The sequence below is a fragment of the Argiope bruennichi genome, chromosome X2 (genome assembly GCF_947563725.1).
Source record: "Argiope bruennichi chromosome X2, qqArgBrue1.1, whole genome shotgun sequence".
Classification (NCBI taxonomy): domain Eukaryota; kingdom Metazoa; phylum Arthropoda; class Arachnida; order Araneae; family Araneidae; genus Argiope; species Argiope bruennichi.
Window position 1 is genome coordinate 70,948,224 of NC_079163.1, and position 12,721 is coordinate 70,960,944.

Consider the following 12,721-nt stretch of genomic DNA (forward strand, 5'->3'; position numbering starts at 1 on the left):
ATTGTGTATTCATTTCATATTAGAAATAGGAAAGAAACTTATGGGGCACCCTAATACATAATGCATTTAATTGTTATTGTGCGACTTCAGTTCAATCAACTAAAGGAAATAAGTAATAAAAGCTAAGATAAACATAGTAGTTTGAAAATTTTTTAAACATATTTATATCATTTTACAAAAATTAATTTTTTTTTATCACTCGAAACCACAGTCTTTATGCTTTGAAATGAGGTTAATGATCTTAGTAACGTTTGTTTACATCAATACAGTCAACATATCTTGCACATTCTTCCTCGCGCGATAAAGAACTGTCAGTTGCCGTTGTTTTCCTAATACCGTTCTGAATTCTGCTTTGATCTTTTGTATATTAATCTTTTCCTATAAGAAATTTCAATATTAATAATAAATTATGGCCGACGAAAATACATATATTCTGTACGATGCTCAAGCTGGTAAAACTCAACAGGTTTGTGTATCCATACGTTATGATAAATAGCATACATACATACTTAGATTTAATAGTTTTTATCCAATTGTTTATATGTACATGTATATCATTCCGATGATATTGTTTTTAACAATTACCCTTTAATCAATAAACCATCTACAGGAGGGTAAAATGTATGAACAATATTATTTTATAGACTATCATTTATCGGAATATTTGTATAATATATCAGCATCATATTTGTTGAATTGAAAATCTATTTATTTTTTACTGTCTCTTAAATATGATTAATTTCTCTAAACTATTACAGTCTTTGTTGGTTTTTCATCCTTGTGAATACTAAAAGGTAATAATGATATTTTTGGCAAAATGAAATTTTGAATTATTAATATTACCACCCATATGAGCCAACAAAATCGCTATAAAAGGATTTAAAGATTTATAAACATTTCTATAAATTTATATAAAATGGTAAAAAATGTGATTTTATAAATTTAATCTTTTAAAAATGTTTAATGTTAAAATAAAAATGAAATTAGTCTAATATCTTTAAACTCATCATTCTAGTTAAAAAAATTTTAGTTTCTGTAACTTACCAATTTTTAAAAAATTTTAACATATAAAATTATGTATTATTATAAAAATATAAGCTGATAAAAATTATGTATTATAAAAACAAATTAATTAAAAAATTATATAATCTGGTACATTACATTTTTAGTGGCTCTCTTTTTGCAATAACTCATGGTGTAGCTGTAAACAAGAATATTTATTTGATAGTTCTTTAACATCTGCCAATTTATCAATTCTGACTTTACTGTTCAATTTCATTGTATTTTGCCATTAATTGTCATATATAACCTTATCTAAACATTTCAGACTAATGATTTTAATTATTGATGGTCCTTAAACATTTTCAGTAGCTGATAATGAATGTTTTATAAATTTATAAAATGTGTATGAAAATTAAAATTAATGAAATCATCATGTTTTAAGAAGAATTTTATTTCCTCCACCCCTTGAATAATACTTAGCTGCAGTATTACCTTTTAAATATTTACATAAATTGTTAAAAATATCTTCATGTGATTTTTATTATTATGTTGTGTCTTTCATATATTTCTTTGGACATTTAACCTTATTTAATAAATATAAACCAATTTATATTTTTAAGATAGTATTAGTCAGGTTTGTAAAATCTGAATTTCATAATTAAATTATTAAATAATTTTTGTTAATTTTATCAAATACAGCATGTAATTCATTATTTTATAGTATAAAATTTTATCTTTGTTTTCATTTCAATTTATCAAAATCCAAAATGGTATCAAATAAAAATTGATTTGTATTTAAATGCAAATTTGTGCACATATCAGTTTTTTTTTTTAGAAACATGTAAGAGCAATTAAGGTATCTATATGACAATTGCTGTTAGTAAGCTTTTTATAGAATAGTATAACATAATATGATCTTTTGTTTAGATATTTTATATTTACCAATTATAGTAATATTTGGATCCTTTTTACATGAGAATATTGTTGCATTACATTATATTTTTGTTTAAAGACTAAAAGGACTTCAATTATAGTATTTGTTTAGCTTTTTCTATTTATTTTCTGATGATGATTCAAAATAAATTATATATTGATAATAATATGTAATAAATGTTTTCATGTTCTTTTCTTTAATTGTTGAGACACTGTCTTTTTCTATTACATTTTAGTTGACAAACAGCATGGCATAGAAGAAAGTAATTTGTCTAAGACCTGCTACTTCTAGTAGGAAAAAAAAAAAAAAAAAAAAATCTGATTTTAAAATTGTCTAATGTTTACAAGAGGCTCTATTTATTTCCATCTTTCGAATACTGTACTTGCATAAGTGCTACTGAAGAAAGGGATAATGTTTTATTTCATGAAAATATGAAATATTTAGGAAGATTCATACTATAATTATAATTTACTCTATTTTAATTATGTTTTAATTAACACTGAATATAATTACTATTGATGTAACATGTTAGCTGTCGTTAACAGCAATTTAATTATATCTGTGATGTATTATTATCATCTAATTAGATCTCTCTAATAATTAAAAGATAGTGAAGAAATCATCTAATTAGAGAGAAGGTGAGAATCATTGGTGTGATTCCGGGCAGCAAATATGTTAATATTGTATATTTGTTGATATGTAACACTTTTGTGGTTGAAAAAAGAGTAAATACCAGTTCAATTGTATTTTGCTCTTTCTTTATCATTTTTAAACTGAAAAAACTTATTTTTTTATCTTCAACATTTAAATTATAATACATAGTGTGTTTTATGAAGAGACTGAATAATAATAATAAAGCCATTTTAAACTCATCATTTAAACATGTTTAGTATGTTTTATTTTTGCCTGAGAAGTGAATATAATTTATGTTGAAACTTTATGTTGATTTATGCTGCATGTTGAAACTTTCTGCTATAAAAGAATAACAATTTGTTCAAAATCTATTGGGTTAAGCTTAAACAATCAATGCTAAATCAATGTTAAACAATCAATGCAAAATCAATGACAAGTTTCTTGCCTTTATAATAAAATATTTTAGCTAGATATACAACAGTATACATAATTGTTCATCGCTAACATTTGTTTTTATATATGCACATTGTATTTCTTTATATATTTATGAATTTTTCATTCTTTAGTTCACACATTATCCGAAAAACAGATTTCCTTCTTTCTCCTCCTCCTACTAATGTCAGATATAAGTTTTAAAAAAAATTGCAGTAAGAAAATAATTAAAAAATGTAAACTATTATTGTTTTAAAGAAGAATTTATTTTATTTTTCTTTCTCCAAGAAATATGCTTTGTTTTGGTTTAAAAAAATTGTTATTGTTTAAGCATTATATTTAGGCCACAAAAACAATGCAAGTGAATTTTTTTAATATGTAAAAAATATGCTGTCCAATAAATATATGGAATCTGAAATATTTAAAAATGAACAGCATTTTCTGTATTAGCTAATCGAAAAATTACGTAAATTTTAATAAAGGTATATTCTAGGTTTAGTCTATTTGTAAATTTTAATATAAATAAGAGTCGTTAGGGCTATGTATGTTTCGTATCTCCTCTTTAACAACTAGATCATGTTCAATCAAATTCCACATGCTTATTATTTTAAGTTGAAAAAAAGTACTATCAATTTTTCAAAGTGCAAGATTTAATTTAATATTCATTTAATTGGAAATTAACCGAAATTGTGTCATTATTCACGGTAATTTCAGAGGAAATTATTACAAAAGGAATGTTTTTACACTGTCTTCAAATTCAAAATTTTACCTTTTCAATGGTTTCAGTTTCATTTCAGCACAATGTATCTTCCACTTGTTATTAATTTTTTTAAAAAACGTTAATGCATTAAAATTAGTGATAGACTAATTCAAAATTAACATTATCTTGTAAAATTTGGTTTATTTTAATGCATATATCATCTTACCAGTTTTTAATTTAATTTAAATCAAATTAATGATTTCAATTAATGTTTTAACTATGCCTGAAAGCAGGTATTAGTCAAACTGAGGCAAGAAAAGTAAAGCTCTTCTGAGTATACGAAATAGATGCCTGATGTTAGCATCAGCTTCAGGCTATTAGAAATTAACCATTATTTTGCCTTTTTCCCACAGAAACTTCAGTGGTAATTGTCTTGATAAGGGCTTTGTAAATTTAAATACTTTATACAAAAGTAGTTTCTGCTTTATAAATGTTATACATGAGAGGATTTTAATCCCGAACAATGCTAGATATATCAAGTAGTAAAAAAATATTGCTATTCTCTGTTAATGCTGAATAAAACATAAAATTATATTTTTATATATTAATATTTTTGAAAATGAATGTTTGCATATAATGCCCAATTTTTGTTTTCAGCTGTGGTTGTTTTATAAGATTTTAAAAAATGTATGCTTTTTTTTATATCAATGAAATAAACTGTTTTGTATCTGGAATAGTAAAATAATCAAGGATGTATACATTGTTTCAACTAAGATTAGAATTTTTGCAAAAAGTTTTAATTATCAGTATTTCAACATTTAGGTTTCTTAAACTTTGTAAAAAAGAAACTTTGTAGGAAAGTATTTTTCAATTAAAAAGTTAAACTGAATTGAAATGTTTTTAAAAATCAGATGTTGTATGTAATTATGTAAATGCTGCATATGTCATATAATTTGCTATTAAAAAAGCTTGTATTGAAAAATGTCATTCATAAACTTTCCTATGAAACTGAAGAATTAAACACTTCCTTTAGAAACTTCTCTTCAGACTTGCTGCATATCTTTGTGTTCGATAAAAAATTAAAAAAATTATTATAATTCGAATATAAACAATCAGTATTTATCTAAATATTATGCTGAAAAGATAAATATCAAATGATACAAATAAGCATGGTTAAAATTTTGAATGTTTAAAAGTTTTAGATGTTTAAAACATGACTAGATAATGTTCCATGTTTGGAAGATGAAATTTTTTTAAAATTATTTAGTTACACTTTAAAAGTAAAATAATTACAATTACTTCTCTTATTGTTAGAATCTATAAGTGTTCTAATTGAATAAAATGTGCATTTGACTATCTTCTTTTGTCGCAATATTTCAGATTTTCCTAAAACAAATCTCATTATTTCTTTCCTCAAATGCACATTGAGAGCTTTTCTCCTAATTATGATACTTAAGGTAGGAAAGTATGAGAGAAAATATGATGTCAGTATAAACAAATGTAAAATCTCGGTCGGTCTTATAACAGCTTTTCACATTTTATCATTTATTTCTTAATTTTGCTCTGGATCATTTAGCTATTCTTAAAAAAATGTAAGCAAAAGCATGTGTTAAAAATCACGTGCTTTTATTTTCAGATTTATTTATTTATAGAAAGAAATTAAGGTAAAACTGTTGAATTTTTTTTAAACAACTACGCAAGGTTCTTAAAATAAAATTAAAATAATTATTAAATAAAATGAATATTTTCCTATTCAGTAGAATGTTTAGTCTTCACTTCTGCCTATAACTTGATCATGCTTAGTTATCTTGATTTTTTAAAAATTGCATGGACGCAAACGAAATTTTGATATAACACTATCAACTCTATGCTGCCTGCATGAATAGATCTCCAAAGTTGCCATCAGACAAAACATTTTAATTAAGTGGCTTTCCCATGGTGTTCAAATGTTTATGATTCTTGATTTGAATCTCCTTAATTTCCGCGCCAGTCAGATATTCTGATGCAATTGAAATTATTTGTCACTTTTAGAAGGATCCACTGCAGTCACGATATAGAGATGATTTCGCATCACGATTTATTTAATCTGTTTGGTGTAAGACTTTTTAACTTTTTTTCCGGATATTTTTTCATTATATCAATTAATAATATTGAAATATTCATTTCACGAATTACTGTTCTAAGTATCCTGAAAAAGCGGAATAAACTTTTACTTCCCTAAATATTGCACTTAGGCACATACTTCTGTTCATAAAGTTTCGTTAAATAAGGTAGAAAACTGCATGAAACACTTAAGCATCTTTAGAGTTTCATATTAAAACGTTTAAACAATTAAATTTTTATACGTCCCCATACTGTAAGAACGTCTTTAAATAAAATGTTTCTCTTATATTCATTAATGCACAGAAGGTTTCACGTCAATATTACGTTACAAAATTTGAGGAGGTATGCTGATTTTTAAATTTAGAAGCCTTATTACAAATATAGATGGAAACATTTATTTCAAAAATGTAAATTAATTCAATCCAGAAGAACTATTATTTGTTTTTAAAATACTTTATCCTTCAGGGTTGCGACAGAATCGGGAAATCAGGAAATTTTGTCGATCTGGAAAAATCAGAGAAATTCGTAAACATATCTAAAAATCAGGAAAAAACGAGTGCCAGAGCATTTCGCGCCAAGCATGTTCGTCATTGGCGATCATTTCTTTACATCCAAAACCTAATGTTGCCAAAACGATCATAGCAACAGTAACCCAGAATATCTTTTTATTTTTTTATTTTTTTAAGATAGACGATTTTGTAGAATTTCATCATGATAAGAAGAACGATGAACTAATGAATACAGCAACCCTAATGAAACTTTCGAAACGATCGGTTTCCACTTTTCAAAAATAGAGTACGAATAAATTGTGGTTCGACCTACTCTCAACTGAAAATCTTACAATTTACCATATTTTTTATTAAAGATGATAATGATACTTTCTTATCGCAAGAGTATTGTTGAGACATTGTTTTCGATTTCATTGTTTATGGAGAATACAAAAGAACAAACGCTCATTGCAAAATGAATTGTTTATGGCAACATGCAAACAAATAGTGGAATAAGTAATTTTAAACTGTGAAAACAATTGATTTTGAGTGTGAGGAATTCATGAGCCAAATATAAAGTGTATAAAGAAAAAAAAAAATGTGAAAATTTAGAAAAAGAAGCAGAGTATCATCTCAAAGAATTAAAAGCAAAAAAAAAAAAAAAAATCTTGAGGCGTCTTAAAAAGAGAGTTCAAGAGTTGAAGAAATTGAAAACCACAAAATTTCGCAAAAAGGTTTTAAAATTTTTAATACACTTAAAGCAGCACTGATTGTTTTAAACCTAGTATTTTTATTATTACTCTAGTAATTGATATTTCAGTTTTGAAATTATTAATTATTATTTTTACGTTTTTTTGCATTTTAATTGTAATAGGTAAACATTTGTTAGTTATTATCTTTAAATTAGTATTTATCATTAAATATTATTTGTAATGTATAAATATCCACTGTTTTAATAGTTTTTTAGGATGTTCATTTTTTTTAAAAATAAATTTCGTGGAAATAGTTTTTTTTTTTTTTTTTACATTAAATAACTCCTAAAACTATTTTTAATAATGTATATTGTACACTTCAAGTGATTCTGGTTAGGGAGAAAAACATGAAAATAATATAATTAATAGCGGTTAGTGAAGGAAATGTTGCAAGTTTTGTCAGCAAAAATTTTTTTTTCACAGTTTCTGTAGTCCCCTTGTCCAATTATAATAGTTTAAAAGAAATGTGCTAATCAGGCGTAATATTGTTTATTTTGATTGCTTGATAGTTGCAACTTCGACTTTGTAAGGAAGAGAAGAGAAATTGGAAGAAATTTTAAGTTTCTTAGTTATTTTTTTTTCCATCTAAAAAATACCGATATCTGAAGATTGCAAGAATAAAAGATCATAGTCATAACTTCTAAAAATGAAACAATACCATTCGTGATTGTGTAATGCTGAAACTCACCCATTTTCTACTCTCTTCCTTTTTTTTTTTTTTTTTTTTTTTTTGTATAGATCATTTCAGTTTCGATTTGCAAGACAGTTTCATAAGATTCATGAATTACAGCTAATGGGCATACACGAGAGTTTTGTAATGTGTGAAAGAATAGAATACATTTCTCTGGCGGGAATAGCGGCATCTGCGGAAGCAGCGCGGTCATGTTTAGTCAGCCATACTTGAGTTTATTGAATGGTTTATTATTTGAGAAACTGTGAGCTTATTCAGAGTAGATAAGAGACATTTTTCAAAACAGTGAGCTGCTCAAAATTCGTATTTAATCCGATTTGGACGGATAAAAAAAATCAATCCTAATTTTTCTGAATAGCTTCGAAAAGTTTCACAAAATCCATTTATTATGTGCTACTCACTTTGTAAGGAGATAATAATCCTAAGTAGCATGGGAAAACAGGGACTTGTCATGCCAAAAGAGGAAAATATACAAGACTGCGTGCCAGTTCAAAAGAGTCGTTATTGATGTTTGACTCATTATCTAAAAGGAATACAGGAAAAGATGACACGTCATATCCGAAAACATCAAATTTAATGTCCGAAAATAAACTGATTTTGAACTTTTTAGTGCAAGAACTATCATTTTAAGCTGATTTTTTATGGGCATTAAAACTTGTTGTGTCGCATTAGTCCTTCAATACACGTGGTGTCAGAATATTTTCGCATATGTTCGCTGAAAGTGAAATAGCTAAAAACTTTATGTTAGGCCGTACAGAAATATCGTACCTTATTTTTCACGGATTAGATCCATGAGCTTTATGAAACTGAATGCTGAAAAAATCTGCAGAAATTGATGCCCAAATTCTTAAATTGGCAAAAATGAAGAAATAAAAAAAAGTTTGTCTTGCTTTGTAATGTTTTTTTGTTAAGTAATCATTAAATGATTTGTATCATGATAACAAAAATGTTTTGTATTTTATTTCACCCGTGTCCTTAATTTTGTGTGACTTCTGTTAAAGAGCATGTGAGATTATATATTAGTTTTTTAGACATATTTTTTGCACCATATTGCTAAGCATGAATAAGTCGGCTGCTTGCCTCCAATTTTTATCTAATTTTGCTATTTCTTGTGTTGAGTAAGTTGCTATAGCAACTCATTTTATCGGAAACTAATAGTCCAATATATTTGTCCATAGGTCTCAATATTTAACACAATATGTATTATTCTATCACATGCAACATTTTTTAAAACTAAATTATTTTATTTTAGGAATCTAATATTACTGTTGGATCTGCGGATGATATAAAGCAATTAATACTTGTAAGTATTTAGATTAATAATTCTTAAATTTTGGCTGTGTGCAGAATGTAACGCTTTTTGTTTGATTTTATGTCGCGAATGTTTTTGGAAAACAAACTGTACTTTGTTCTCATATTTAGTTCTTTTTTTAAACATATATACTATGGTATTATTTTGTCTTTGTTTTTTGTATATGTTTTTTTTTTTACTATGCATGAATCGATATATAATGTGGAAAATCCATGACCCCTCATATGCAGGAATATAAAAGCACATAATCTGAAGATGAATTGAACATGAATATAAGAAATGCATTTTACTCTATGGATTTGTAAAATTGCGTTGGAATTCTTTTTAATAACCACATTTTATAGAAAAATACATTAGAATATCATTGATCCGTATGTATCAAACAAGAGATCTTCTGAGTTAATGCAAGTACCAGATTAGTGGAGGTTTCTTAAAACGCATTTTAGTTGCAAAATCCGTGATGGCCCGTCAGCTCAGAAGCTAGTAGTGCTGCAAAGTTTGTTTGTTTTTCCCCTCGATAGAATGCAATCGAAATACAATTTTTTGAAAAATAATTTTATCTCTGAGTAGCCAAAGGTTTTAATTGTAATTATTTTAATTAAATCTAAGAAAATTACTTTAGAAATTCCGGCAAATAATTTCCAACAACAAAAAAACTGACTCTATATTAAACAAGTCGGTTCAATTAGGAAATATAAAAGCAGAGCAATAATTATAAAATGAGATTATAAATGAGAACCTGGGAAAAGGGGAAAAAAAAAAAAAAGACCGAAAGAGGCGAAATTAACCTTTGATTTGAGGAAACAGTTGGCCCCAGCCTGATTTGCTGAGATCTTTATCGAGGCTGCATCAAATTCAAGGGAAGAAAACAATTCCAGTTCTGTCACTTAGTGACAGAACTAGAATTGTTTTCCAGTTCTGTCTGCAGTGAATAAATTAGGGATGCAGTGAATAAATTAGGGATGTGTTATTCATTCCGGACCGGGTCTGTGCCTCCGTGATCGAGACATTCAGCATAATATTTGCATTTCTTTGTAGACTAATGCAGACTGAGAATGATCAAAATCAAGGACAGCTACAAAATTAAATGCTAATTAATGTTCAGTTGATTTAAATTATTAATAACTTTCAACTTATTTCATAAAAACATCCATGATTTATTATTATAGTATTCTTTCGTATATATAAAAAATCTTCTTTGAATAGATGTTACATAATGGATGGACATTAGCAAGCATTATAGAACATGGTAGACAATGTAGTTTATTGCAAAGATTTAAGTATTATTTCTTGTAATAGTGCAATATTACATTCCAAAGTAAACCCTATTTACAGAAGTAAATATTAAATGAAAGCATTTTTCCCAGTTGCATATAAAAATTTATTTAATATTTTTTTTTAATTAAAGGGAAAAAACCGCACAAAAACAAAATATATTTCATTTCAGATTGTTACCAAAAACTTTATAAAATTTTACTTGTTTTTATTTATATTTCCATCCTCCACAAATTCATAAATATTCACTTTAACTATTAGTAAAGAAAATAATATATGCATATAGAACAGGGCCGACTTTAAGGGGTGCCGAGCCCCATTGGAAATTTTTGATATTTCTGAGTTCTCAGCCAACTTTCACACAGTTATATAGAATAAATTTAATTTTAAAAAACTTTGAGTAAATTTTTTATTTTAAGGGATTTTACTTTTTAATCATTAATTAATGTTCTGCGAATTCTTCAAAGCTCAATGAATCTTAAAATGATTTTTCTCCCAAATTCTATTGTAGGTGGTATCATTCATATGGAGTTAAAACTAAAGTTAATTGATAGATCAGTTCATAAGTAAATTCTAAAAAATTTAAAATCATGCATATTCATAAAGAATACAAACGTGTGTGCAATTTCAAAACTCTACCACACCAAGAAGTGAGTGAAAATTCCAATGCGACATACGTTAGAAAGAGAACTAATATATATCCAATGCAGGATTTATGAAAATAAATTTCCAGATTTAAATCAGGACTTTTGTTATTATTTTAATGAATTTGTAGAAAAGAGGTCAATTGTATTTTTTCACATTGTCAAAATTATTATAAAAAATAATTATCTTGATTTTTAATAACACTATTTCAAAATTCAACTCAAACTGAATTTCCATTTATTTTTATGCTTATGACATTCAAATAAAGAAACAAACAAACAAACTGTGGTTTCTGTTATTTATGAAAACTTTTCCTTTATTTTTTAATGTATTTATTTTACTATGAATATCCAGTGATAGTTTACATCTGTATATATTAACAGAAGTATCTTAGATGCATTAAAACAAATCATGTTTTTGTGGGAAAAACATTGTAAAATAAAGAAAAGAGGGAAATTGGACTTATTAGAACCTATCACAAACACTCGATTTATCCGAAAATTTCAATTAAGAAAAACTTCCTTTAAAAAAGCAGCAAGAGAAATCGGCAAAGTGTTTCATTCATAATATTCAAGAGTTTTAATAAATAATATGTAATGCATAAATAAGCTATAAAATTTAAGAAAATCCAATAATATTTGTTGATAAAATTTATAATAAAATTATTTAAAATTTTAAGAAAATTTGTATTGTTTTTATTAGATACAGAGAATTGAAGTCCTTAAAGGGCTATTTATTCATGAGCACTCAACTCAGAATTTTTTTAAAAAAATTACTGTCTGTATTTTTAAATTTAAACTAAATAAAATTAATTAATCTTATGGACAATAGTATAACATCATATTAAAAGGAAATTCAAAGGATAAAAAAATCGTATTGTTTACGAATTAGAATCAAACATAATCATATTAACTAAGTTATGCAGTAATATAATGATTTAATGCACATTTACAAAAGTAAGCCTCCGTATGTGCATGTAGCAGAAATCTTTTAGCTTCAAAATCACTTTGTATTGGAACGGCAATGCCTTTTTTCTAATCCGCTCTTCTGACCTTGGTAACAGTTCAAGATATGTGTCCATTAAGCATTTGGAGATTTCTGAACTGCTTTCCGCTGCCATAAGCTTATTAAGCCCTGTTCCAACAGCCTGTTGCCTTTACGAATATGATCATAAATCTGTCAACTGACCCCTTGTATGACCATCCCCGCCTATGGGCATCGGTCGGGGGCTTCCCGCAAATTGTCGATAAAAGGAACAGAACCCCGGAAAAACATGAGAGGGGAAAGAGGGAAAAGTGTGCCAGACTCAAGGCGAGCAAAGATATCGTTGGAACGCGGCTTTAGGGTCTGTCTGATTCGACCCCCTTTTTCGCAAATGTTGGCAACCGAAGGCATCATCGTATTACATCACTGGCGGACTGGCCAGTTTAGCAGCTTATCGAAAGCATGTGGGTCCCCTAATACGTAAGATAGAATGGCGGCCCTTCCTCCCAGGATGTGTGCGTGTGAGATAGAAAATGAAGAACTTGATCATGCAGAGAATAGCAAGAACTTCCCGTGCTTTTTTTCTCAATCAAATAAACAAAATTGTTATAAATTTTATGTTACAAACACACAACCTGTTCTGTACAAAGCCTGGTCATGAGGACATTTCATATTTTTTATGGTTGTTGAGGCTCGCGGCAAGACGGAAGGGAAGCTATTCCTCTACGCAGGAAGCGGCAATCTTTGCGACAAGTGACTTAAAGACTTGC

At 27.2% G+C, this 12,721-nt stretch overlaps 1 protein-coding gene across 1 annotated transcript in view; it reads left to right on the forward strand.

The window, feature by feature from the left end:
- Positions 1-284: 284 nt before the first annotated feature.
- Positions 285-12,721, forward strand: part of LOC129960933 (putative sodium-coupled neutral amino acid transporter 11) — a 54,313-nt gene continuing 41,876 nt past the window's right edge. Inside the window, exons 1-2 of the mRNA XM_056074683.1 lie at positions 285-466; positions 8,988-9,038. Of these exons, the coding sequence (XP_055930658.1) occupies positions 410-466; positions 8,988-9,038 (108 nt within the window). The 5' untranslated portion in view covers positions 285-409. The remainder of the gene's footprint in view (positions 467-8,987; positions 9,039-12,721) is intronic.